At 45.8% G+C, this 27686-nt stretch overlaps 1 protein-coding gene across 6 annotated transcripts in view; it reads right to left on the reverse strand.

The window, feature by feature from the left end:
* Window positions 1-27686, reverse strand: part of NOTCH3 (notch receptor 3) — a 56635-nt gene that overhangs the window by 20097 nt on the left and 8852 nt on the right. For all 6 annotated transcript variants that reach the window (XR_014544553.1, XR_014544554.1, XM_083599076.1 and 3 more), the window contains exons 2-11: window positions 23290-23371; window positions 10643-10785; window positions 10105-10440; window positions 9353-9475; window positions 8742-8975; window positions 8301-8456; window positions 7706-7891; window positions 3055-3168; window positions 1633-1746; window positions 288-521 (exon numbers count right to left, since the gene is read on the reverse strand). Coding sequence is in view for 4 of the 6 variants with exons in the window: in XM_083599076.1 (XP_083455202.1) it covers window positions 288-521; window positions 1633-1746; window positions 3055-3168; window positions 7706-7891; window positions 8301-8456; window positions 8742-8975; window positions 9353-9475; window positions 10105-10440; window positions 10643-10785; window positions 23290-23371 (1722 nt within the window). In the remaining 2 variants the exon portion in view is untranslated. The remainder of the gene's footprint in view (window positions 1-287; window positions 522-1632; window positions 1747-3054; window positions 3169-7705; window positions 7892-8300; window positions 8457-8741; window positions 8976-9352; window positions 9476-10104; window positions 10441-10642; window positions 10786-23289; window positions 23372-27686) is intronic.

Here is a 27686-nt window from a genome sequence, read left to right on the forward strand (position 1 = left end):
CCTATTGACACCAGGCAGGTGCCTTCGTTATATTATTCTTTTTTATTGCAGCAAGTTTTCCCAGGCATTCATTTAGGGGTGTGTGTGTGTGTGTTTTACTTTGCTGATTTTTATCTTGTGTTTTTATTGATAACTTTATTATATACACAACTTACGAGGGTTTTCTGATTAAACAGTCTATACATTTTTCTAAGAAAATAAACGAAAAGTGTGTTGCTGCTGGATAGGCCTGGGAGATGTAAGGAATGAGAGCAAGCAGAGGAAGAGAGCAAGGAGGGATGCCCTACCTGAGGTCCCCTGCAAGCAGTGGCACAGGTACTTATTCACCAGGTCAATGCACTTGCCGCCATGCTGACAGGGATTGCTGTGGCACTCATTGATCTGGTTCTCACAGCGGTATCCAGTGTAACCAGCTGCACAAGTGCAGGTGAAACTAGCAATGCCATCCACACAAGTGCCATGGTGGCAGGGATCTGGAAAGCAGTCGTCAATGTTCCTTTCACACAAAGGCCCCTCAAAACCTGTAAGCAAGAGGGGAAATCAGCATCAGCATCATAGCAATTCATGCACACAGCAGACTGGGGAAAGGTTTCCTCCTCCCTTCCATTTTCATAACTTTTAGGTCCATCCAGATACATTTATCTAATACGTTAGAAAAGCCCAATGTTTCCTAAACTACTATTTATCTGAAAAGATGCAGCCAAACACCCAAATGTAGCAAGCAAAACATTTATTTTTTTCCACAACTACTGTTAGTTCTCTGTTTTACCTTTACTTAAAACTGCTTGTGTTAAAAATACTGTAATTTTCAAACTGAGAGTCGTTGTTTTGTAAGCCAATCAGATATGCATCTACTGTCCTTTTTTTAAAGTGTCTGAGCAACTGAGAAGTGATGCCACTTCATGTTTATCAAGCAAGTTAGATACATCAATTAAGAAACTCAACAAAAAATGAGGAGTAACCTAACCCTCCTTTCTCCATTCCACAATGTGAATGAACTGTGTGCACTAATTTGGCTTCCTTTCCCCTTATCCTAAAAGCCGTTCTGTGTAGGAGTTTCTTGCAGTCTCCTTAAAAAAATCCTACTCTCCCAAGTCCATTTCCTTTAATTCATGGGAATGTTAGTTCTCTTTATGATGTGTTGTGGCATGCACTGTGCACCACTAGGTTTCAGAACACAATAAGCTTCCTTGGGAATTTCATGGTGTTAAATTCTGTGCTCATCTTTAAACCAAAGTCATCTAAAAGGAAATAAAACAGAGCCCCTGCAAGCATCAATTTGATCTTGATCTTTCACAACTATCTGGAAATCAGGAATAGAGAAATTATTTTGCTGAAGGTTTGATACCAAAGTTAGAAAGTGGTTTGACACCTTCCCTAAAATATGCTCACAGATGAAGGACCATGGATTGGGGAGAAAGCTCACATCACACCCAGCCCGGGCTTTTCAAAAATGGCACCCACGAAAGGCAGATGTAAAGGATGTTTCGGGGAAAATTTTCTCTCAACTGCATCAGATTCTAATAATCCTTGTGCAGTCGTCATCACAACATCCTCATGACTTGAAACAATTCCCTCTCCAGCAGCAGAGAAGAGCATGGAAGGCAAGAACTCATTACAGAGAGCAATTACCTTCTGTACAACGGCACTCGTAGGCATTGGGCCGGTCCACACACTTTGCACCATTCTGGCATGGTGTGCTGGCACACTCATCGATGTCAATCTGGCACATGGAGCCTGAGAAGCCTGAACCCAGAAAGAAAAAGTAGTCAAACAAACCAGATGGACCAACAAAATAAGGAACATGCACTCTGGCGACATTAACATACATGTTGCATTTCACCCAATATACACAAGAGAAGATCCAAACAACACACACAGAAAGAACACTTGTTGTTATCCACTCCGATGGATGAGAATCTTACACTAACATCTGCGCTGTATATAAAAAGGAGCAGGGAAATGGAGGCTCAGTGCTGCAGTGGAAGAGTGGAACTATACGTATAGCTACCTCTTGTTCCCTAGCTGGGTTTCACATAGAGCTGAGTGAAAAAAGCTTGTGTACTTGGAAGTTCCCAGCTGTTAGAGGTAACAGAGGACTTTACAAGTATGTCTGAAAAGGGCGCAAGCTAGGCTGGCAAAAGAATTGAGTGTATACTCGTTCTCAAGCTAAGTGTCTGAAGTGGGTACACAGCTAGAGCAAGCCTCGAATAAAATGATAGTTTGGACTGAAAGCTCCAGATAAAGAGAAAACAGGTTCGCATTGGGAGGAAAAATTATGTGGGACAGGAGTCCTCAAACTTCATCCTGGTTGCGCAGCACAGCCCTACCACCAGAGGCCTATAGCAAAGGCTCTCAATGTTCTCTCCCCCTCCTCTCCACAGGGGGCTTTGCGGTGTCTGCCCCACATGTAAATTGGGTTCAGGGGCCTGTGCGACAGGCTGGGGGAACAAAGATACCATTGTCCCAGCTCCCACACAGCAAGCTATAGGCCTGTCTGTCAATCAGCCCTGGAAGCAACTGAATGGAGGACAGGGCCCCCCACCCGCTTGGTAGCAGAAAAGCGGAGCAAGTCCTGGGGAATGAGCTGAACACACTCTCCTGAGGGCTACAGTTGCATCCCATACACTGACAAAGAATTCCCCAAGCTGGACTCCTAGCTCAGCAAAGAAAACTTACACAAACTGTACCACAGTGCAAGGGATGAGAAGAAGCACAAGGGGCAGTGTGAGCTCATGAAAAACTACAGCACAGCTCAACTTAAGCGACTCAAATTCAGCTGAATTCACACAAGGGGCAGACATTTCCTAACATCAGGAGAAGGGATGAAAGCAAGGCTCCTTACAAACAGGGCAGATGCTCACCAGCTTTATCAAAGTACGGTCTGGGCACGTTTCAGATATACACAAACATGCAGACTATTTTAAGAGGCCAGAGAAGGAGCCCTGTGGGGGAACAGGCTCAAGTTCACCTGTGCTATGCCAGGCAGGGAGGACAGGTAAGAGAATGATGCAGTGCCATTTATCTCCTTGCTGGAAAAAGCCCTTGTCTTACCGGAGGGACAGGTACAGCTGAATCCATTGACAATATCCTTACAGACGCCACCATTGACACAGGGATTACTCTCACACTCGTTGATGTTGATCTCACAGTAAGTGCCACTGAAACCTGCAACCAAGAGGAACCATTTGTTATTACAATGATTGGACTCACCCATGTGTTCATCACTGTAACACCACAACCACAGTGAGACAAAGGGGTCGATCTCATCCTGGCAGGCTCACGCCTAGGAATACTAGCTTATTATTACATGGCAAAGGTGCACAATAAATAACAGCGCTTCGCTTCAAATACAAGGCATTAAAAACAAAATCCCTATTTTTAAAGCTGGTTCCTTATAGTTACTAACTTTAAGAGGTGAAAATGATCAGAGAGATAGTTTAAGGCCCATCTAGTAGGAAGAAGGTGGGGAAAATTTCCCCACAACTCCAACTCCATCTTTGCTGTCCCTACAAGTCTCCCTGCATCCCATTCCTTCCTCTCCATTATTTCCCCACATCCCCACTTTACCATTATGGTACATACAGCACCTATCGTAACACAACTGTCTTAAGTTTACTGATGGTGGAGTAAGCATTCCATGCATCAAACTTGATCATGTGTTAGTTCTACTAATTCAAAGCAATGTTTCTATAATCTGTGCAACTGCCGAGCTTATTCCATTTTTCAATTAAGCAGAAGTTCTGTTCCTGCTCCTTCCGTGTCACGACAGCTCAGTGATGGGCCACATGTTTTGCGTGCTGAAGATCCCAGGATCAACCCCTGGCATCTTCAGGTTAAAAGAATCAGGAAGCAGGGGATGTGAAAGACCTCTGCCTAAAAACCCTGCTTCCACTTAAGAGTAGATAATACTTGGCTCGACAGTCAAGTTGCTTACGTGTTCCTGATAAGAGAACTGCAGGAACACAAAGAACAGATGAAAATACAGCCAGCAGCTGGAACCAGTGGTAGAAAAGGAAATCAAAAAGATTTTTTTGGGGGGGAGGGAGTACACCAGGCACATTATTATTGATTTATTTTATTAAATTTCTTACCTGCTCTTTATCTAAAGTTCCCAGGGTAGGTTAACAACAATAAAATATGCAGTTACAAAATAAATAAAGCCGCTAATGCACACAGAAATTATGGGTGCAAAAATACACATCCGGAGCTATCTTATACCAAGTGAGGCTGTAGGTCTATCTAACCCAGTATGATCTACTCTGACTAGCAGCACTTTCTAAGGTGTTTAGGGACTGCTCTTTTGACCAAGACTGTCTATTAACCAAAGACTGACCATTCCTGCAAAGAATGTGTTCTATTGCTGGGCTATGAGTCCTCCGTCTCGCTGTGGAGGTGAGAAAGGCAGCCATAGCAGACAGGAGCAAAAGTGAGGCACTGGACATGCCATGCATAAGGTTAGCACAACGGTATCCTGATTCTCTAGGCAAGGGGGTTAAGCAGGCTCTGGTCAATAGAGGAATGACCATCCTGAATTTGCCCAACTGCTGGTCTGTGTACACATGCTCCAAGGAATCCTTGCAGCTATAAAGGCACAGAATTGCATGACTAACCCTCCAGGCTTTGCTATTCCCAGCCCTTCGCCACTGTAATAAAAACAGTGAAGTCTGCTTCTCTGATGAATAGTTTGCTGGCAAGCAGCACTGAGGAAATAATCAAGGCCCACCCCCACTTTCCTTGACTACTCATAGAGGGTCTGAGTTGCTACAGCCTTATAGTATCAGTCTCAGCTCCTGGCTGAGACACCATCTCCACTCCCTTAAGCTACTCTCCCTGCCAAAGGGGAGACAGGAGGGGCAGAACTTTCTCACGTAAGAAGGCGCTTAAATTTGTCTCCATATGAACCTTTTTAATGGGAAGTGTCTCCAGGAGTTTGCCTGTATCTTCATCTCTGAGGGGGTGGTAAGAGAATGCAGCATTTTGTGGGAGGAAACTCCTGTTTCCAATTTGGAGAGAAATCTCTATGCAAGGGGGAAATCCCAAGAGTGAAGGCAACTTCTAATCTCGTAGTTCTAGCTCACCAGAGCCAGGTTTCCCAAATCCTCGGGGGTAGTAGAGAAAAACCTAAAATGGTGGTGATAACCGTACATAGCCCACTTCCTCCAAGTATCCCTGAGGCAGAGAATCTTCTTGCCTCTGATACTGTGTAGATATTGTGGTCTTCCAGATGTTGCTGGACTGCAACTCCCATAATCTCTGACCATGGCCCATCCTGGCTGGTGCTGAAGGGAGTTAGAATACAACAACACCTTGAAAGCTACAGGGTAGGCAACTCTGATATAAAAGATATGCCCACACGCCTTGCTTATTCCATCCACATTGGGAAAAAGGAATGGGAAAGTAAGAAGCTCCTTGGCAGGAAATGACGGGATGGAAAAGAAAGAGGGAGAGAACAGTGGGGGGAGAATTGAATACCCTGCTTCTCTCAACAGATAAAATAAACAAAGCTGGGAATTGTGAGAGGAAGTTCCAGTGACATAGGAGGAATGGGAAGGTGATGTAGCTCTGGAGCTTACACCATAAAAAAGGAGGAGAGCTGAGGCTATGTGAAGGAGCTTGGAACCATAGCTGTCAATGTTTCCCTTTTTTAGAGGGAAATTCCCTTATTCTGAATAGGATTCCTCACAAGAAAAGGGAAAAGTTGACAGCTATGCTAGGAACAGATTGGTTATGTGTGTCTGGTGCAACACTTTGTTTCAATGAACGGAATTGAAGATATGAGGCTAGCAGTAGGGAGGGGAGCTGAGTTTCAAGAACTGTGAGGACTGCAGGAGTAACAGGAGTCAGAGATGACACACTAGTGCAAATGCTGATTTGGGTTTCAAGAATTGGGGCTACACACAAAAAAACTTGCTTTCCAGAACTGTTTTCCAACCAAGCAGCAGAAGAGCATTCCAACTAACACTCCATGTCCCAGTCAAAAACTTTTTAAGATTTCCCGTTTCCGCTTTGGGAGGGTGATTTTGTAGGAGAGGCACTCCACTGTGTGCTGGGCTCCTAATTTTTGGAGCTGCTTGCCAAATATCTAGGCGATACGTCAAACCTCTAGCTCCATCCTGATCCTGGGGAAAATGACTCCAGAATGCAGCAATACTGGGTTAATCACAGAAGTCCAACACTAAAACAAAGTTCTCTAGCCCCTAGACCAAAGCCATTCTCAGCTAGCAGGACCCACCCCTCCCCCAGATTTTATTTTTTTTTACAAAAAGCAAGCATTAACCAATGAGTGAGCAAGCAAGGAGAATGTTCCTCCCTATATGGGGTAACGGAAACACAAAGCACAGTCAATTCACATCACCCGCCAGGCCGGCCCCACCATTAATATTCCAAGCACAATGCTGCACTCCCACTGTCTGTATGAACATTGTATCGATTTACCCAGCACCCCAGTCCTATAGCTCTGCCACAATGGGAGGAGGGACAGCTGTATAGTCATCCCTCACTTTCCAGGGATTCCTCCATATGTATATGCTTTCTTCAGCCACCAAACTGCTTCTAAGGATCTCGGCTTGTTCCTCATCCCAAGCCCACAGAATTGCAATGCCATTTGGGGGCAGGGGGCGGGGGAGATGAAACAGCAGAATACTCCTCCAGGGACCCTGAACGAAGCCTCCACTATTCACAATAGTATCTTGCTTCCTGCACCTTTCTGGGCCCTTCTCCTGAATCTGTATTTGCCAGCTCTACTGAAAGTGCAAACCAAACATGTTCTTGCTTTGTAACTGCGGGGAATACAAAGCCTGGAATCTAGCAGAGAAAGGCACAGGTTAGACTGCTATACCTTGTGGGTATTCCCACAACAGTCTCATACCAATCTAACTATTGTATCCCCCCTGCCCACGCGCATCTCTTAGTTTGGAGAATACCACCCACACACTGAAAAATCCAGGCCTAAGAGAAGCAGGCAGTGTGAAAGAAACTTCCTGCTGATATACTCAAAAAAGAACAGGCACAGCCAACGAGACATGGAAGTGTCATAGTCTGAGAGGCACCTCCTGTCTCAAGTGTCTAGAACATGTGAAGAACAAAAAGAAAGCCACTCCACAGAGCCTCAGTGTAGATCAGTCAGGTATGCTAACACCTGGCAGACAAGATACAGTGGTACCTCGGGTTACAGACGCTTCAGGTTACAGACTCCGCTAACCCAGAAATAGTACCTCGGGTTAAGAACTTTACCTCAGGATGAGAACAGAAATCGTGCAGTAGCAGCGCAGCGACAGCAGGAGGCCCCATTAGCTAAAGTGGTGCTTCAGATTAAGAACAGTTTCAGGTTAAGAACAGACCTCCAGAATGAATTAAGTTCTTAACCCGAGGTACCACTGTACTTGGGACAGGAAGCTTCAGGTAGCCCAAGAGCAGAGGCTGCTCTACAATCATTTACATAACATTTTTTGAATGATCTACACATTACACAGAGCTTCACAACAGCTCTGAAACAGGTCACTGACATTTTCACTTTTAAAAGCAAATTGAAATAAGGAAGTGACCTATCTAAGTCCACTCAGGAAGCCCGTACTTAGCAGGGAATTCTACCTCAATTCTTGCATATCCAGTCGCCTACCTACTCTCTCCCCACATCTCATGCTACCCAAGATGCAGTCCTGGATAGGATGGGCACTCTGCTCCCCAGAGCCAGGAAACTCACCTGACATGCAGATGCAGGTAAACTCGCCAATGCGATCAAGGCAGGTAGCATCATTCTGGCAAGGCATGGAGAGGCACTCATTGATGTCTGTCTCACAGCGGGGACCTGTGTAGCCACGTCCACACTCACACCGGAAGGAGCCTTGCGTGTTCACACACTTTCCGAAATGCTCACATGGATTGGCTCCTGGAGAAGGCAAATGCACATAAAGTGAACATGGCTGGTTCAAAATTACTTCTTCTCTGCCTTCACTTAAGGCAGGGGTGCATAACCTGTGAACCTCCAAATGTTTTTGGACTACAACTCCCATCAGCCCCAGCCAACATAGCCAGTGATCAGGGATAATGGGAGGTGTAGTCTAACAACATGTGGAGGGCTGCAGGTTGTGCACCCCTGACATAAGGGATAAACCCAGACAAGGAACGAGAAGGGCATGCCAGGAGAAACCGATCCTTCTCTCAGGTGCTTTACTTGTCAATATCCCAACCCAAAAAGCTGGCAAAAGTCCATCTCAGTGACCCCTCTCACATGCTAGAGAGGCAGTCCTCCTTCCTTCACCTTTTGGAATTGCAAAAGAAGGGTGCAGCTGTCTTACCAATGGAGCACTCATCCACATCCTGGTCGCAGGCCCCTCCGGTAAAACCTGGTGGGCATGTGCAGATGGCACGGCCATTCATTGGGTTGGTGTCACAAATAGCATCCTCATGGCAAGGGTTACTGACACAGGCATCGTCCAAGTGGCAAAGAAGGCCTGGAAGAGAAAGGGCCATGAAAGGCAATCACTTGACAGCAAAACAGGAGGAGTGTAGGGAATGGGATGGAATTTATGGACAAGGGGTATTGATTTCAATATGTTGTTCATGTTCAGCAATGTCCTTCCATTTCTGATTGACACCCTATCCCTGTTATCCAATATCTCTTTAATCCACTCTATTATTTTTACGCTGACCAAACCCTTCAAAAATTCTGCCCAAACCAGTTAGCCAGAATAAAAACATATGACGTGGACACATTATGCAAGGTAGGAGCCAGTTACCTGTCTTGCCCATAGGACATGCGCAGTAGAAGGAAGCCACACGGTCATGGCAGGTAGCACCATGGAAGCAGACCGCTGTCTGACAGTCATCAATGTTCTCACTGCAGCTCTCCCCTGTCCAGCCGTTGACACAAACGCATGAATGCCCCCCATTGGTATTGAAGCAAGTGCCTCCATTGTGGCAGGCATTGGGTTGCAGCTGGCATTCATCCACATCCTCATTGCAGTGCTGGCCTACAGTGCAAAGAAGGTGGGGCTTAGTTCGCTAAAAGACCTTCTCATCAGGGATGGCCTAACAGCTGCAGCACCACCTCTCCTTCCCCCATGCACCCCAATACCTCCACACTCGCAGCCCTGAGTTTCCTTTTCCTTTGCCCACCATGCACCGAGCCAGATTAAAGCCAGTGTTTTCCCAAACTAGAATAAGGTAATATTTCTGAACTCATTCTCACTTAGAGGCTAATATTAAGTTAACGCCGTATAGAGAAGAAAAGAACATTTCCCATCTCTGCCCAAATGCTAGATAGCTCCCTACGTTTCCCATTAAGGCCCTTAAAATCCTAGGCTGTTCCAAGCACATTTTGGTTCCTGGACCAATAATAATGCAGTACCTGTCCACTCTGGGGGACACTGGCAGTTGTAAGTGTTGACGCCATCCACACACGTGCCTCCATTCATGCACATGTGGCCTGGGCAATCATCTATGTTAATCTCACAGTTGTGTCCCTTGAATCCTGAAAAGGGAGAAAGGGAGATTTTAGCCCGGCCAGTAACTGTGGAAAAAGTGTTGCTAGTAGAGAAAGAAAAATCCTCCCAACAACCCACCATTCCATCCCTAATGTGCAACTATGGGTTGTAATCTTCTGAACACTTTCCTGGGTGTCAATTCCATTGGCCACAGGGGGACAGTTTCAAGCTTGACAAGGCTTGGTAAACACCACAGAGTCACACTGAGCCCCTGAGCAATGCAGCGCCTCTCCTCTATTCTAAGCTCTACTCTTGTTCCAAATCTCTGACTAGAACAAGGAAGAAGAATTAGCTGAGCCTTCCACTACACTCTGGCTCCTGCAGTCAAAGCCGCATGTGTTGGCTGCCAAGTCCCCCGCCTCCTCCCACTGCCTAGATTGTTTCCTTCCTGCTCCACCAAAGTGCTCAACAGCTTCCCATGAGCTTCCTGACAGGAGAATAGTGAAGCATGCCACGGTGTAGCCAGAGAAAAGGGTCAAGCTTGAGTCTCAAGTGTAACTCTACGCCCAGCTGCCCTGAGGGATCGTCCCACCCTAAAATCTACCTGCTTAGTACTCCATCCCACTCCCTTACAGAAGGTACAAGCAAAGGTACACTTTGCAAATTGTTCACTCACCAGGTAAGCAAGCACACTCGTAGCTGAGTTCCCCTGTCTGACGGCAAGTGCCGCCGTTGAGACACTGAGAGGGAGCGCAAGGTGTGGAGATGCTCTCACACTGCTGCCCTGTGTAGCCAGCTTGACACTGGCAGTGGAAGGAGCCAGGTGTGTTGATACAGGTACCCCCATGCTGGCATAGGCCAGGCACCCGACATTCATCCACATCACTCCGGCAGTTGCGGCCCTGGTAGCCTGATGGGCATGTACAGTTGTAGCGGCCATTCCAGTTGGTGCAGCGGCCACCATTGACACACGGCTTGCTGGCGCAGGCATCAAACAGAGAGCAGTCTTGACCTAAAAGGAAGATGATGTACCAAGTGACCTAGAAGGTTACTTCTTCCCCAGAAGGTCAATTTTCTCACCCACAATCTGGACCCATCCTCCCTGGAGAATGTGACCATCTCCCAGCAAAGCAATCTTTATCAGGAATATGAAAAGCCTGTGGAGCTTCTACAGAAAGACACACACTGCATCTCACCACATTGCATATTCTTACCTCGAAAGCCCTTGGGACAGGTGCACTGGTAGTGCACAGTGCCATCTCGCAGAGTGCTCTCACATGATCCCCCATTAGCGCAAGGTGACTGATGGCAAGGGTCTTGAAACTGGCAGTGCTCTCCAATCAGTCCAGGCTGGCATCTAGCAGAGACAGACAGACAGAGTTTACTAGATGACATCTGCCACTCATGCTATCCCTAACGTACACAAGTGCTATTCTGGTGCCCAATGGACTAGTGATGGACTAATTCAACAGGCAGTTAGACCCACCTTTTATCATACCTCTTTCTGCCATTTCACCAAGGAATTGGGAGCCAAAACAAAACAACACAGGAACCTGCAAAGTGGCTTAGCACGAGCATGTCTTTTTCCTCTATTGAGAAACAATTCACTGAAGACAACTTCCTGTTGCTCACACTAAACTACTCCATCAGTGTGTGTCATCTGCAGATTCTGCTAACTGCCCACACTTACCCTTTGCCAAGCTGAAAATAGATATCTTAAACATTGGCCTTCTGTCAGGTTCCAACCAACCATTTCCTCTTACCAGTAAATTCCGGGCAGATCTAAGAAAAGTCTTTCCCCCTCCCTATATAAGATTTTGTCAGCAGGTCTCACTGCAAAACATCGAGGAAAATAAGGATGGGACAATGTTTATACAGATGGCATTTAAGTCAGTTCTGTACCCTCAAGCAGAGCTGTTATGTCGAGAGTAATTCATACAACCTTGGGGCATGGCTACGGTCCAGATGGCTGTGGTTCCTAACTTATCACTTGATGGTTTGGACACCCTCTTTTGTAATATATAGTATTGTCCAAAAGCTGAACAGAAGGCTAGATCAAAGGTTGAAGGAGCAGTCCAAAAATTGTATGCAAATACCCAATCAAGCAACTCCAGCAGAACCTTAATAATCTCACATTTAATGGCATATTAAAGATGCCTGATTATCTAGTGAAAAGGATAAATAATGTATTCTAACTCAGAAAACTGGACTTTCAAGTAGTTAGAAGAATGAGACTTTAAATTCGGCAAAGTCCCTGGTAGTTCCTGACCTTATCCAAATATTACTCCCATGAGATTCCTTAACACCCTGATTCATCTTCTAGTACTAGACAAAAATATTTTAGTCCAACTCAGGAAGCCCAGGCAAACTATGTAGAATTAATGATCAACAAGGTCCAAGAATCCACACCTGTCCAGCAATGCCTAGAAGCAAACTGGGTAGCGTCCAGAAAAGCTTTTATTTTGCTTAGGCATTGATCAAAGTTTACTTTCTGCAGCCACCTGCCCCCCTCCCTGGGTAACTGGACAATCTTGTTTCTGGTGAGAAATGTAGCTTTCATTAAGGAGGACGAAACTGTGTTATCTAACTGAGGCTGATAGCTCAAGGCCAATATGGCAGCCTGCTTAATTAACAGCAACTGTGCCTCTGTGGGAACGCACATATTCAAGTACTGGAAGGTTCTGGCCAGCTAAGCTCTGATTGGCTGGGAACTTCTGGTCTGGTTGCTATGTTATTTGCTAGATGTTTGGGTTATTCCTTTAGTCCATGCCTCATACCTTTTCCTGATGCCTGAGCACCTGTTTGTGATGTTTGTTCCTGTGGTGTGAGGTCAAGTGGGTTTATATTGGACTAGGTTAGATAGTTTTGTTGTTTCATGCTGCCTTGTATTTTTCCCATGTCTACTGTATTCTTTTATCTCTACTTTTTACAGGTTCTCTCTTATATATTATTTATATGCATTGTACAGAAACCACCTCACTCAATTTTCTAGTGTTCTTTATTCTGGAATGCCTGGAAACCTAAGCCCAGCGATGTAGCCTTCTTGGTCAACTGTTACTGCACAATATTTCTGCTCAAGACTCAGATGGCAGAGAGTGAACTTTTAGCTGTTATCTATCTGACTCTTCAGGGATACGCAGTGAGGTGTGGTGATAGTCTTTAATTTTTGCAGGTCTGGTTAGACAGCTCTAGTGGAATTTTTGTATTAGCTTGGGCCTAACAAAATTCCTGGTTTCCTCAGTTTGGAAGCTGGGCAATCTTGACAGGTAGAAAAGCTTGGGGACATCCCTCTGGTGGCCTGAAGTTTATTTATTCTATTTTATGTATTAAATTTGTACACTGCACTTCATCCAAAGATCACAGGGTGATTCACAACATAAAAATACAAAATAAAAACACAAAATAATTAATGAAACAAAACCTAATACCACCCCTCTTCCACAAACACAGTAATCAGCCAAAGGCCTGGTTATAATGAAAAGTTTTTGCCTGGCGCCTAAAAATATGTAACGAAGGCAGCAGGCGAGCCTCGCTGGGGAGATCATTCCTCTCATGTTGCCACCCTCTGGACCTCTCATGAAGGAGGCACACTTAGAAGAGTTTCAAATCATGATCACAGGCAGTCTTTGAGATATGGCGGTCCTGAGCCTTTAAGGCTTTATAGGTCAAAACCAGCACTTTGAATTGGGCCCAAACCTAATTGGCAGCTAGTGCAATCGGGTCAGGATCAGTATAATAAGCTGAATTCTGCACCAGCTGAAGTTTCTGAACTGTCTTCAGAGGCAGCCCAATGTACAACACATTGGAGTAATCTAACCTATAGGTTACCAGAGCACAGACAAGAGAAATTAGGTTATCCCTGTCCGCATAGGGGCGCAGTTTCCATTTGCTCCAGCCTAATCTCTGTCAATTCCCTATATCCTGATGGACAGATGGGGAGAACTTTGCATTGGCCCACACAAAGTGAACATGCTAAGGAAACAAGGACAAGTGGCCACTGAGGACTGAGGGAAGGACAATACAAACTATAATGAATTGACACACATACATTGGGGTGAGGAACTCATCCCTCAACTTCCCTGGGCTTTCACATCGCATTCTCATTTGCAAGATCCAGCAGACTGCCACAAGCAGTTCTGTCCACTCATTCAAATGCTCTCTGCCAACCCCACGAGGGACAAGATAGCAAGGGGTGGCATAGGTAAAGGTAAAGGGGTGGCATAAGCAGCACATAGCTCCCTTTCCTAATTCCTGGCCGTCCTGGAGTCTTTGAAAGGGGGTTCCCAATCAAAGGTCCACAAGCCTTCCCTGTAAATGCAGCCTCCCTGAGCCCTCCGGCCTGCCACTGCCATGACAACACAGAAAGCTGTTTGCTTTTCTGCCCAGCCTGAACAGCAAGTCCTGGGCACTGGCTGAGACAACAGTCAGGGCCTTACAGCCCAAAGAGGAATTGGACAAGGAAAAGGAATGTCTGAGCAAACTACATGCCTCCCCCCACCGCCACTGTGCAAAAAAGAATAAGAAAACGGAAACAACCATACTGTGGGATATGTCAACTGACCAAAGCTGTTTCTCTGCAGAACAAATCTAGAGCATATGTAGTGGTGAATTTTGTGTGAGTGGTAGCCAACTAAAAGTTAACCCAGGGTGAAAGGCTGGCTGCTGAGTAGTTCCAGTTGCCATGGTAACTCAGGAACTCGGAGGGAAAATGGGATAATTGAAAACTGCAAGCTGCGGAAAGATCTGTCTGAAACCTGCAAGGGGCTCAGTCTGAAAATTGGGAAGATCCAGCCTGAAAATGGAGGAGGGAGGCTCTGCTTCAGTGCAGGGAAATCACAGCCTCCTGGACAAGGAGGGCCAGGAGATGAGAGGGGGAAGGCCCAGCAGGTCCAAAGAGGAAAGTGGACACTGTCCACTCACTGGAGTCCCAGAAGATGGTATGAAAGGACTGGCATCTGAGAGGAAGGCTGCCAGCAACACTTAAGGCTGCAAAACAACTGTGTGTAAACTGTAAAGAAATTGGGGGGCACTGGGGTGGTATTGTCCGATTTGTAGATTTGTATGCATTTGTTGTGTAAAATCAGTTAGCTAGCAGAAGTACTTTAACTTTAATAGGAGCCAAAACATGCAAGTTATGGTATCTGTTGTTTAGCAATCAAATTACTTGCTCGCCGAAGTTTAACTTTCCATCATAAATCTAAAGCTTGTCTCTCTAAGCAAAATTGAATGAAATCCATGCAGTGAGGGTTCAAATACCCATCCAAGGAAAGTTGTAAACAAAATGCTACATGTGTCTTTTCAGCAAACCATCCCCACTGTGGGCCTGTTTTCCAAGCAAGTTCAGCTGCTCCACTCAGCATCACTAAGCTTTAACATATTTACTTACCCAGTCGGATACCGATGTCATGAGATGACCAAGTCCCAAGTAAGGTTTACCACCCTCCCTTCAATATTCAATTGAGCTCAGAAAACCAACCATATTCGATCCTGGCACCCCAAAGCAGGCTATCCTAAGTGTTCTATTAGCCTCCAGCCCAAATGAACTGAAGTGTGACCTTATCTTTCAAACAACTTGTTCACTGGGTTGTAGCAGGCCTGTATACTTCCCTCTTCCAGCTTCTGAGAATGTAGTCTTCAAAAGAAGGTACGGTGTTTCTAGATTGTAGGTTATGATGTTTACTACTGTGGAAGATGTAAGACCAAGGATAGTTGGCATAGATCTTTGCAGCTTTCGGAGAGAGGAAAAATTGCCCTTAGGAAGACTGAGTGTTCTGAGAATAATCCCGCAACTCAGTGGTTTTCAACAAGTGTGCCATGGCACCCTGGGGTGCCTTGAACAATAGTCAGGGGTGCTGCAGGCAACACTGGCCTCTGTCCCTCTTTCCTTCCCTCCCTCCTGATGCCCTCTTGCGTCTCTGCCTCCCAAAGGCTTGCACAGCTGTTTGTTGCAGAAGTCCTTGCTACAAGGTCCCCAGGCTTGTATGGTACCTCTGGGGCTGGCCAGAGGTTGGTTCCCAAGCCCCTGTGGGGCAGTTTGAGGAGGCATCTCTCTTGGGGGGGCGGTAACTCAGAGACCGGGGCGGTAGCTGCAGCTGCCCTGGGGAGAGGAGAGGTGACTGAGGGAACACTCCACAAGGGAGGGTGTTTGAAAAAGGGTGAGAGGCTGCCAGATCTACAGGCAAGGGGTAACATAACTGGGCTCCTGAGCCCCACAGGGGTGCTGCAGAAAGAATGTAGTTGGTCAAGGAGCCATGGACTTAAAAAGGCTGGAAACCTCTGCCCCAACTGATCACTGTATTTAAAGCCAGGGAAGCACATCCGCAAGCCAGATTGGAAGGGAGGAAGATATGACTTCCTCTTGAAATGTGGTTTGGTTCATTTGTTCAAGCCATAGCTATTTGCTCTGCAAAGTTGTTTTGTAAGGCAGGAATGCCAATTGGCCACTGAAGGGAGGGGTATAAATTTTAGAAATAAATAAATATTTGCTCTATAGGCACATTACTGCAAGACATCTGCTCCCTAGGTGTGCTGAAAGACGAATGGCCTTACCTTGTGGCAAAAGCTGTGGCCATAATTCTGTTGCCACGAAAGAGGAAAACCACACTCATAGTAAAAGAGATGAGTGACCCGAAGTAGAGGCAGACAAACCAGGTGTGAGTCAGTTATATAAATCTCAGAATGAGCAAACATGAATCTATTTGGCCAAGTGTGTATTTGGGCCAAAGTAGGCAGCACATTAAAATATGAGTGTGCTTTGTGTTTACTTAACTTTAAAAATAAAACAGCGGCGGGAGATTTAACCCTTTACCCTTTGGACTTCAGTCCCAGTGAAAATGGCTTCTTGAAGTTGCTATTTCCCTTAGGAAGGAAGGTGCCACTGGCACCAATTACAGCTTGTGGTCCAGGATAAATAGCAGGTTTAATAGGAAGGCAATTTTCACTGAGACCGCAGCAAAAGTGGTCAAGAACACACACAATATTCCCACCAATTCCCACATTGTTTTTTCAAAAGGCACATTAAATGCACAAATGCATTTAATTTATTGTTTAGTTTCGCCCTTTGTGACAATGGGCTATAGTTGCTGATGCACAGAGTCCACACTTGCCAAGTACCCCCCCCCCCAAAATGGGACATTCTGTTTGTCGGTGCAAGGTTTCAGCGGCCATTTTGGGTGACTTGCTCTCGCACTGTGCTCTCGCCCCGAAAAAGCGCTTTCTTCAGGGCGAGGTACAAGTCACATGACTCGCCCAGGAGCATGTCCCGGAAGACACGTGTCCTGGTTTTGAAAGTGAAAAAGTTGGGCAGTTTGAGAGTCTTTGCACCCTCCTAAGGCACAGAGGGAAACAAACAGGTCTACAGCAAAACTATGCTCTGCGCCAACAAGCAGGGCCTTGTTTATTTACTGAGCACTCCCTCTTGCCCCAGGCCAGTACAAGGGCAATCTCACTTACCAGTTGAGGGTGGCTAGGTGCCCCAAAGAAGAAAGCCTCTTCTTTCAGCACAGGGAACCAAGCCTTGGCACCATGTCCCTACCTGCTCACATCCGGGGAGTAGAGCTGGTTTTTTATAGCTCTCCCTGGGGCTGTGATTCACCAACTGTGTCTGCACATGTCGCTCAACACTCTCTGACTCAACCCTTACCCCAGGGCTGCGCAGGCGGCAGTAGCAGGCCTGCAGCCCTGTGCCAAAACTGAAAGACTGAGGGCTGCTTGGGGGCACTGCAGGCAGAACCCTTCACACATCCATCCAACCAAAAAAATAATATAAACCCCACCACTGTTCCAACCCCACTCTCTGGAAGAAAACCAACAACTTGCACAGCAACAGTTTCTAGTTCCTTTGCAATTACTGCCACAGAAAGCTTAAAAGCACGGACTAGAGAAAATGCTTGTATCTTGCAAGTAGAGGGAGACCAGGAGCTGACAATCAGCTCTGACCCTCACAAAGCAGTCAACAAGAACCAAGCTTACATATACACACACAGAGAGAGAGTGCCAAATCATAATCCCTACTGGCAAGGGTTACAATGGCAATTTGCCCCCACAAAACTAAAATGGATTACAAAGAGGAAAAAGAAAACCAGTAGCAAGTAGTGCCAACTCCTTACTGGAGGGGTTGGAACTGTCCGAGCCCCAATGGAGAAACAGATCAAATAGCTGCAGGGCGCTGGGTGGGCACTGCTGTGTCCCTTTCTCCTGCTCCCCATTCTAAGGCCAGCTGTAGAAACTCATAGCACTGGAATCGAGGACAGTGCTCCAACAGTGGGATTGATTACTACTGCTGTTCTGGCACTATAGCCATTATCCCATCAACTGTGAGGCAGTGCTGGGGCTCCATCAGCATGGATGTGGAGTTGGGGAGTCACAAACTCAAAATTCCTGTTTTGGGGGACTAAAAAACCCATTACCACTCATTAGTACCATGGTGCTTTCAAAAACGTCCTACTCAAGTAATTGGGAGCAAGCAAAGAAACTAGGGGTAACTCCATTTTATTTATCTGTAAGCTGCCCTGAGAATACTGCTGTTGAAGGTTAGCCTATAAATCATTAAAATAATGTGACCTTCTCTTGTAGAACATAGCAAAGGAAGCAATTTGTGCACCCTCTTTTTAGTGTCCATTCATGTTTGGGAAGATGCATATCTCCCTTGTGTGCGTTAAGACATGTGAGGTCCACATGCATGTAGAGTTCACACTTCTCACTATGGTGGAGAGGAGCCATTTTCCTCCCTGCATGTTACACAGGAGGCAAAAGCAAGAATATGTGCAAGGGACTCATTCATCCTCTGTCAGTGCTTCTAAATAACTGGCTCAATTTGCACGCAGTGCTAAGCCAAACCATGGGTTAGAGTGAATAGGCAAAGACTGTGGCCACAGCGCTACTCCCCTAGTCCTGCTGCTCCTACACTACCCAGAAGTAAAGCCATGGTTTAGCTCAGCATTACATCCGAAACTGAGCTTGTGGTCTGCCTCCCTAGGTAATCCCCATGTGGTAAAACAAGAATACTGGGTTCAGCTTGTGCTTTTTATGGAGAGAAAACCAGGTTTTGACCCAATGGTTTGACTCCAGGTAACACAGCAGGTCCAAGGAAGAGTACTGTAGTTGCAATCTTTGCTCTGGGGACCTGCCCTTTTGCTTGCTCCTGCCAAGCCATGGTTTGGATTAGCATTACAGTACTTGCAAATGAGATCATTAATGGGAGTTGCTTTGTACTGCCAGCTGTCATAACCCTTCTCTGGGCTCCAACATCATATACCAAGGGGCAATTTGCCTATATGCTTCCATTTGCTCTGGAATCTGTCACCTTATGGCAAGCTATACAGTGGTACCTCGGGTTAAGTACTTAATTCGTTCCGGAGGTCTGTTCTTAACCTGAAACTGTTCTTAACCTGAAGCACCACTTTAGCTAATGGGGCCTCCTGCTGCTGCAACGCCGCCGGAGCACGATTTCTATACTCATCCTGAAGCAAAGTTATTAACCTGAGGTACTATTTCTGGGTTAGCGGAGTCTGTAACCTGAAGCGTATGTAACCCGAGGTACCACTGTACACTGCACTGTATGGTATAGTATAGAGAATTTATAGTATACACTACAGGATTAAAGAGCAAAGAACTGCCCAAAGGATGCAAGATTTCTGACATAAAAGAGCTCTGCCATATGTGTAACTGGTCTGGGATTCTAATGTCACACTAAAGGCTGCACTAGACACCGCAGTGTCAGACACATGTTTATTTTGATGTGTCTTCTTATTCATGTATAAAGCAAGGGGTGAGGAGATCTTATTTTAACATTAAAAGGGGGCACCATAAGTTCATTCTGGTGGCCCACAGAAAGGCAATGCACTAGGAGAATTGGCCTCCACAGTCACTTACAGACTCATTGTTAAAACCATGTTTATGGAAGACAATCCCAGGAGGAGGAGGAGGAGGAAGAAGAAGAAGACTAGGCTCTGCACTTGGTTTACTTTTTCCCAACAGCAGAGCTAGTGGTCGCTTTGTCCAGGACCAGATTATCAAACAGACCAACAAGGCCCTGGTCTAGATCCCCTGATTTTTGTAATACTATGCTGGTGCTGTCTGCTAATTCCCTCCCCACCTCCCAAAAAATGAAAAAGTTAAAGGGGACCCCCATCAATGTTCAAATTCTCTGCAAAAAAAAAGTTTGAGAACCTCTGAGTTATGAAACAGATGTGCGGGAAAAGGGACACATGAACAAGCAGTAAAGGCAGGCAGAAGCTGTACCAAGTACAGAACCTCCTCCAATGGCCCTTACATTTTAGTGTTAATTTCTCTTAAAAATAAAAACCAGGAATCTGTGGTGACTATTAACCTCAGCATTAAAAACAGTGACACGGATTTCATTGCTGTGCACATTTTCAGTGCCCCAGCCACCCGATTTCTCTCACCAGGGCCCATTCTGATCCCATTTCCATTCTAGACCACTCCTGCCGCCTTGGCTTCCCCATTCCCAGCTCCAGAAACATTCCGTTTCCTTCCACTGCTCTTCTTAGCAGCTGCACCTGCCATCTCCTAAGAAAGCCTGTTTTCACATTCATGTGAAGTGTCTCTGACAGCCCTCAGCCAAGCCCCACCTTCTTCAAGATTTGAGGAGGGGGTGGATTAAAGAGAGAGGCAAAACTAACCTGAGAACCACCCATTGTCCACCTCCTCCAATTTGGCATTGCCAGGCCCGAAGGAACCAAATGGTGACCGCCCCTTTAAGAGGCCTCTCTGCAGGTGTTTAGTGGGGGAGGGGGAGAGAGGAGGAGGGGAGGAGGAGGAGGAGTGTTTTCCCTTCAGCACTGGGCACTCCCAGGCCTCCCCACCCAACCTGTCCGACAGGTTTCAGACCATGATGCCAAGAGCAACCTTCCTTTTTCTTCCTCTCTCCTGAGCCCCCAGAGGAACATATCCAACTTTCCTTAGATTTCCCCACTATTCCAAACCCCCCCAACCCCCACAAAGGCTTGGTTAAGTGCCCAATCTCCTTGGTGGGACAGCTGCGTTCTGAACAGGACTTACAGGTGACTGGTAGTATTTTCTTGTCCTATCATCCCATCCAGGGATCCAGGCCGGGCTTCGAGCCTCCCAGTGATTCACCTGTTCTGGGCGTGCCAGCTGCAGGCAGATCCACCTGTCCTGGATTCCAACACAGGCAACACCATACTAAGCTAGGAGCTCACAGAATTTGCTCAAACACCTGCCACTACGAGAAGCAACTACAGGAAGGAGGGCGAGTAAGCATCCCTGGCCCGGCTAAATCCAGGTCTGTACATCTGGACCATCCATTGCCAGGAAAGCACAAGGGCATATGACCACAGGGACCACGTGGCTTGGCTAACACAACAAAGAACTACGCTGAAATCCCAATAATTATGTCATCCGCACATCCTTGGTCTCCCCCTTTCAAGCTTTAACACCACAGTATGGAACCCCTATTACAGAAAAGCAACTGCATTACACGGCAATACAAAACCAGCCCTGGACACTACCGGCAGCATCAGCGATGCCCTTAGGAGCAAGGGTACTCTCCCACCCTTCAGCAGGGCGCCTGTTAAAACACAAGCTCAAGATCAAAAGAAGAGGAGGACAGTCTAGTAGCAGCTTTCAAACCTATAAAAACAACAGGCATCTGTACTGACAGATCCCCATTACAACGTTCCAACAAGAGACATTCTTTGTCTGATAAATGATCTTTTTTAAAAAATAAACCCAGCTTTGTCATAATTTTAACATACTATGGAGATTAGAAATACATATTTAGTCTAATAAATTCATGAAACAGAAATATAGAGACGTTATGACTCTATATTCCATTAAGGCAATTAATTCTCAGGACATAAAACAAACACAAAGAATTGTCACATATATTAAAATTTTAAACACTATAAACACTTAAAACACCATTAAGATGTACAGTGAAACCTCGGGTTGCGAACATGATCCGTGCGGGAGGCACGTTCACAACCAGCACTGTTCGCAACCGCAGTGCCGCATCTGCGCATGCACGGGTTGCGATTTGGTCTTCTGCACATGGGCAAAGTGTGATTTAGCGCTTCTGCTCATGCGCGAGCACCATAACCCGGAAGTAACCCATTCTGGTATTTCCGGGTTTGGCGCAGTGCGCAACCCGAAATAACGTAACCTGAAGCATCTGTAACCCGAGGTACCACTGTATTTATAATGTAGAAATCTTTTAATCTGATAAAATATTTCTCCGAGCATATATAATAAAGCTTACTTCCAAGTAGGCATGTATAGGATTATGTTGTAAGATCATATCAAAACATAAAAAAAACCCCAAACACCTGCAAAACATTTTAGCAATTCACAAAAGTTTTAGTTTATTAGATTACGTATTAAAACATAAAGACTTTACAACTTTATTTTTTTTAATAAAAAATGCTTGAGATTCACATATTTGAAGTACTGTATTGTCTTAAATTCCAATAGAAAGGATTACCACATACCATATTTTGTTTAGCATTCCAAAACTTCTTAAAGAGTTCCCATTCCTATTCAAATTTGTTCACTTTATACCTTTCTTCCTTTATAAGAGCCCATGTGATTATATTCAAAATTGCTAAGGCCCATAATGTAATCTATCCTCCCTTTATCTGGGATATTGCCCTCCTTTTCCATGATAAATTATCGTATTTTAGGGTCAAAAGAAATGAGACAATGGAAGATTTGTGATCAAGGCTTCATAAATTCTGATTTCAACCTAAAAACAATTGTGTGAGGTGTTCCAAATTTGATCCAAGGAGTCTTCCTTTAACACCTTGAGACATCCCACCAACATGTGTATGTTTTCTGCTGTGGGATTAATAGCAACTATATGAACAGGAATTGAGATTCAGAAATGGAGGGGAAGTGTTAAATCCTAGACCAGGGCAGGGAACCTGTGGTCCTGCAGAAGTTGTTTGACCACAACTCCCATCATCCCTGGCCACCAGCCACACTGCTGGGGACTGATGGGACCTGGAGTCCAATGACAACATTTGGCAGGTCAGAGGTTTCCTAACACTGCCCTAAATACACACACCCATTGCAGCTGCTCAATTCAGATCCAGATCTTCTTCATATCATCTGTTTGGGCCCTTAGCTCCTTTGTAGATTCATATTAATATAATTGTTGCGGTAACCAGAAAACCTGTTGTTCTTCTTCCCTCTTTTTTCCTCCTTGTAAGATGTTTGTTTACCACATTTTTATTCCACTCTTCTTCCCAGGAACTTAGGGTGCCTTACATTGGGGGCGGGCGGGGGCGGGTTATCATATTTTATCTTAACAAAACAAAACAAAACAAAACACCACCCCTTTGAGGTAGTTTAGGTAGATAAATAAGAATTGGCCCAAGATCTCCTGTCTTTAGTGCTTCACTGGTTAGCAGGAATTCAAACTCAAGTTTCCTTAAATTAAGTCCAATATGCTATCCACTCCGTCAAGTGGATGTCTCTAAATGGACGTTGAGACCAAATTACAGTATTCCAGTGTCCCATGGCAAATAGAATCCCAGCTGAAGAATAGTCAAAGTATGCAGTGGAAGCCAATCTGCACCAGTCATCAGTTCCTACAGGCCTAATGCAAAGTCACTGCGAAGGATGCATGTCATGTTGTGACTTTTGAAGCATTTCCAGGCCCCATATTTCCTAAACTATACTGCATCCTGTCAACAGAGCTCGCTGCTCTCCCACTTCAAGCCAAGCAGCAATTTTTCACAATGACAACTTTACAGCTCCCAAATTACACTACTCGTCTGCCCTTTGAAGGCAATGGCCCAACCCTACAAACCCCCAAGATGGTTTGACGCACTGGCTGTTGTTGAACCCATGGGCAAAGTTGTGCAAGGGTGTCACTTACATGCAGGCAGCTATCCCGTTGGAGTAAACAACACAGCTCCCACCATTCTCGCAGGGCTTGTCGCCATCCAAGCACTGTATGGCTGTAGGGAAAGAGAAAGAGCTTGGTTAGAGCATGCCATTGCACAGCTGTAGGAACAACAAAGCAATGCCCAGGCTGTGAAGAACAGATCTAGCAAAAGTTACTGGTCACAACAGCTCAACAAAAGCCCCCATGTACACTCAACCTGGTGCAAGGAACACAACAACAAGGAAACAACCATTACCATCATGCCATGAGCTCAAAAAGCACCTCTTATGTTTTATAGTCATGCTTAGCTCTTGCCCCAGGATAAAGGATATGGACTGAACTTGTGTCTTTTCCTTTTACAATCTCCATTGCACACCCACAGCAGTGTTTTGCTCATACAAAGCTGACTTATATCAAGTCAGACTATTGGTTCATATAGCTCATTACTGTCCACACCAGGAAGGACAGGCTAATACTGTTGGACACCCAACTCCCATGATGCAGCCACAATGGCCAGCAGTCAGGAATTATGGGAGTTGAAGCCCAGCAACATCTGGATGGCCACATGTGCACTGTTAGAAACTCAGGTATATAAACTAGGCAACAAATGACATCTTGAATCTAGGTTGTGGTCGCCACAACATAATGTCCATTTGCCAGGGGATTAGACTAAATGACCCCCAGAATCCCTTCCAATGCCACAATTCTATGATTCTATTATCTCAGCTACATTGCTTGACTGTAGCTTGCTCTTACAATTCACTTGTCCCAGTATGCAAGAAGAAACATACACAGTGGAAAGGGAAATGGTGCTAATTATGTAGTAAGGCAGAGATTTTTCAACTGTGATTGCCCACCTGGTGCCCTGGAATCTCCACGCTGTTGCAAGTGGACCTGTGTCAGTAGCAAACTTATTTTAAACACTGCACCCCTGGTCTACACAACTGGCAGCATCTCTCTAGGGGTTCAGACAAGAATCAATCTCAGCCCTTGTGTGGAAATATTAGAATTGAGCCTGGGACTTTTTGTAAGCAGAACTTGGCCACTGGGCTGTGGCCCTTCTCTCTCTCTCTCTCTCTCTCTCTCTCTCTCTCTCTCTCTCTCTCTCCCCCCCCCCTCCTCACAGAAAACCTTTTCACCTTTTCACTTAAACAAGATGATAATGGCAACTGAGAGCAGATTCTTCCCATCCCAAGCATTGCCCACAGTCCCACAACAGGAGGTTTTTCTTGCTAAAATTATCATCCATGGAACAATTCATATATGCTATTATTGTTAGGCTTCTGAACACACAGAGAGATGGAAATAATAATTGAAGGTCTGCAGATGCATCTTCAAGGGGTCACGTCAGACAACACAAAACAGGAATAAGGCAGAAATGCTTCAAAGGAAGGGAGTAGACAGAATTTCTCACAAGCCACAAGTAGGTTTAGCTGGCTCAGTTAGTGCAACCTCAGCCTCTACACTGCCCAGTAACTAGAGACCGGCTTCATTGGCAAAGGTCAAAAAGTATGCAGAATACCATCAAAAGTCATAGGGAAAAGAGACAATCTGCAAAACGGCAAGAAAAAATGGCTCCTCTTCAGAGATTTCTCCCTTACGATGGTTTCCCACAATCTAGCAAAGAGAGGGGCAAGCACAGGGATGCATCTGGAATCCCCAAGCAACCAGGAAGGGAAAGGCAGCAGTTTCTGGGGGACTGGGCATTCTAGAGAAGACAGAGATCATCTGAGGACTGCAGCTAACCAACTAGAATCACTAAACAACCCAGCAGTCTCAGATCATGGCGAGTCATTGGAGTTATGGAGATTCCACAAGTACTTTGTGACCTCTGACAACTGCCACCGAGAGAGCTAGCTGAAAGTGAGATTCAACCTCCACAGATCTGTATAGAGAGCCCTGTGTTTGGGGAGGCTAGTATTTTTAAGAAAACCCTGCAAAACTAAAAGTGGAAGGACAAGGGCCTAACAAAACTGGCACAGAAAAATGGGGAGCCTGCCGTCTTCCTCTCCCTCCTATGTGCCATCGTGAGTGGGTAGGAGGAGCCATTTAGTAAATGCCCAAGCTAAGCCAAGCAAAGCACGTCCCCTGATGGGGCCCAGGCGAGGGGAAAGAACCACAGGCACCCATCTCTGCCAGCCCTGAGAGGGGTGTTTGAGTGCCCTCTGAAAGGAACAAAATTAGAGACACATCCATTCCCAAAGGAACCCCTTTTCAGGCTCAAGAGACACTACAAGTGCTCTGGGCCTACTGAAGGAGGGAGATGCAGCCGAGCAGCAAAGGGATGCTGGCTGAGACCCCTCCCCTCTCGAGAGCAGAGAGAAGATGGAAGGAGCTGGGGCCCAGGCAATACACTCACTCTCAGCCATTTCCTAGAGACCCACTTGTAACAGAGTGCGTGCCCAGCACACAGATCAGTCCCAGACAATGCCTCTCCCCCCTCCACTGCCGCCCCTCACTCTGTCGGCATGCAGAGCTAGCAGCAGCACTGCAGCAAAATGTGCTCTCAGCAATCGCCCTGTATGCAGACCATATTAAATTCCCCCGCACCCAAAATGAACCTACGCCACTATGGATTTCACCCTCCCCACAACTTGAACAACGTGTAACTAGCAAAGGCTGCATACAAATAGGTGCAGACACTCTGCTCACCAAAACCTAAACAGATATGTAGTCAGCGAGTTTCTTTTACACATACACACACTCTTACAGGTGAACAATACGGGGCAACCATCTCAAACACAGCTAGCAAGCACAGTACAGTAATGAAAAGTATTCCCAGCACAGTTGCATGTGTACACATACACACACATGCACACAATGCCAGGAGCTCACAAAGACAGCATAAACACACCCTGTGCCTGAATGCTTTCAAACCAGCTTAAGCACATGTAACACTGCATACGTGAATATGTACACAATCTCACAGGAAGTATTAACATGCATAGCCAGGTATCTCAGAGGGAAGCATTCCTGACACAACACAAACCCACAATTTCCTACCCTTTCGTCCTTTCCAGAGCACACAGCCAAGTTTGAGCCAGTGGAATGCACTCCCCACACCTCCAACTCTACAACCAACATTCCAACACGTGTACGCTTTTCAGACATGGGCACCCAAATGCAGAGGGCCTGGCAGCCATAAACACAATTCTCCGCTCTTGCATGGAACCTTATCTCCAAAGGAAAGGCCAGACCTAAACCTACACAGAAGCAAGCCAGTCTGAAACCAGACTGCCTAAAATGTGTGGCAAACCAAGGGAATCAGGGATCACACTTCCCTCTCATATATACATGGGATGGGATGGAATTGCAACATGGGTCACAATGGCAAAGAGAAAATATTCTTAGTCCTGTTGGCCACCCCCTCCCAAAACACGGCAAGGCAGAAGATGAACTCACAACAGCCTTGATTTTCCACCTTCCAAAGAGAGGGAACACAAGCAACCCAAAGAACTTTCTTTGCTCAAATCAACAGCAGCCTCCCCCAAAGCCCAGGAAATTAGCTCTCCAAGGCTCTAGCTTTGCATCAAACCGTCCAGAAACAAGTTAGAAGGCAAATAGGTTTCATGCTCTTTAAAGAACCACTGGGAATAAGAAGTGGCAGAGGTCACCCTTGAAGGCAGTGAAAAGCCAAAGACTACAATTGAGGTGCTCTGGCTCCCACTGCTTTGACTGCTTAATCCTCGTGCTCTTTGCAGGGCTCAGCCAGATGCCAGGAGTCCTGGCTTCTCACCTCCACCCCAACCATCCCTTCCTTAAATGACAGGCAGCACTAAACATGCAAGCAATATTGAGAGAGAGGGGGGGGGGGAGAGAGAGAGAGAGAGAGAGAGAGAGAGAGAGAGAGAGAGAGAGAGAGAGAGAGAGAGCGCTAGCTTGTAAGGGTTATGTGCCCAAGGGTCATCTCAGGCCAATATTTAGGGCTCTGTCAATCAACGAGTCTATGTAAACAATCAAACAAGTTAAGAATTCAGTCTTGTTTGTAGAAAACCACCAACCAAGAATCATTTTTTAAACACCACGTATTATGCCCAGGAGGAGGGCAGTGGGGAGCCTAGATTTTCCAGCAGTAAGGGGTTAAGGCTTCAGTGCCTTGCCCTTCTCTACAAGCTAACACAAAAGTTAGGCAAACTAAACAAACTTGCTTGATTTATATAATTTATGCAGCTTGCAAGATTCAGCACAGAATTTGGACTATGATAGCTAGCAATATTTTTTCTTTCCCAAACTCACATAGCTGTGTCCATAATAAATCTTATGAAGGACAGCACACCTCACCCAAGATGTCAGGTGCTATGTTTGCTACTCTGAGCTCCTTTGGGAGAAAGGGCAGGATATAAATTTAATAAAATAAATAAAATAAATATTTGAGGCCTGATGATCTG

The sequence above is a fragment of the Podarcis filfolensis genome (assembly GCF_964270895.1).
Source record: "Podarcis filfolensis genome assembly, chromosome: 2".
NCBI lineage: Eukaryota > Metazoa > Chordata > Lepidosauria > Squamata > Lacertidae > Podarcis > Podarcis filfolensis.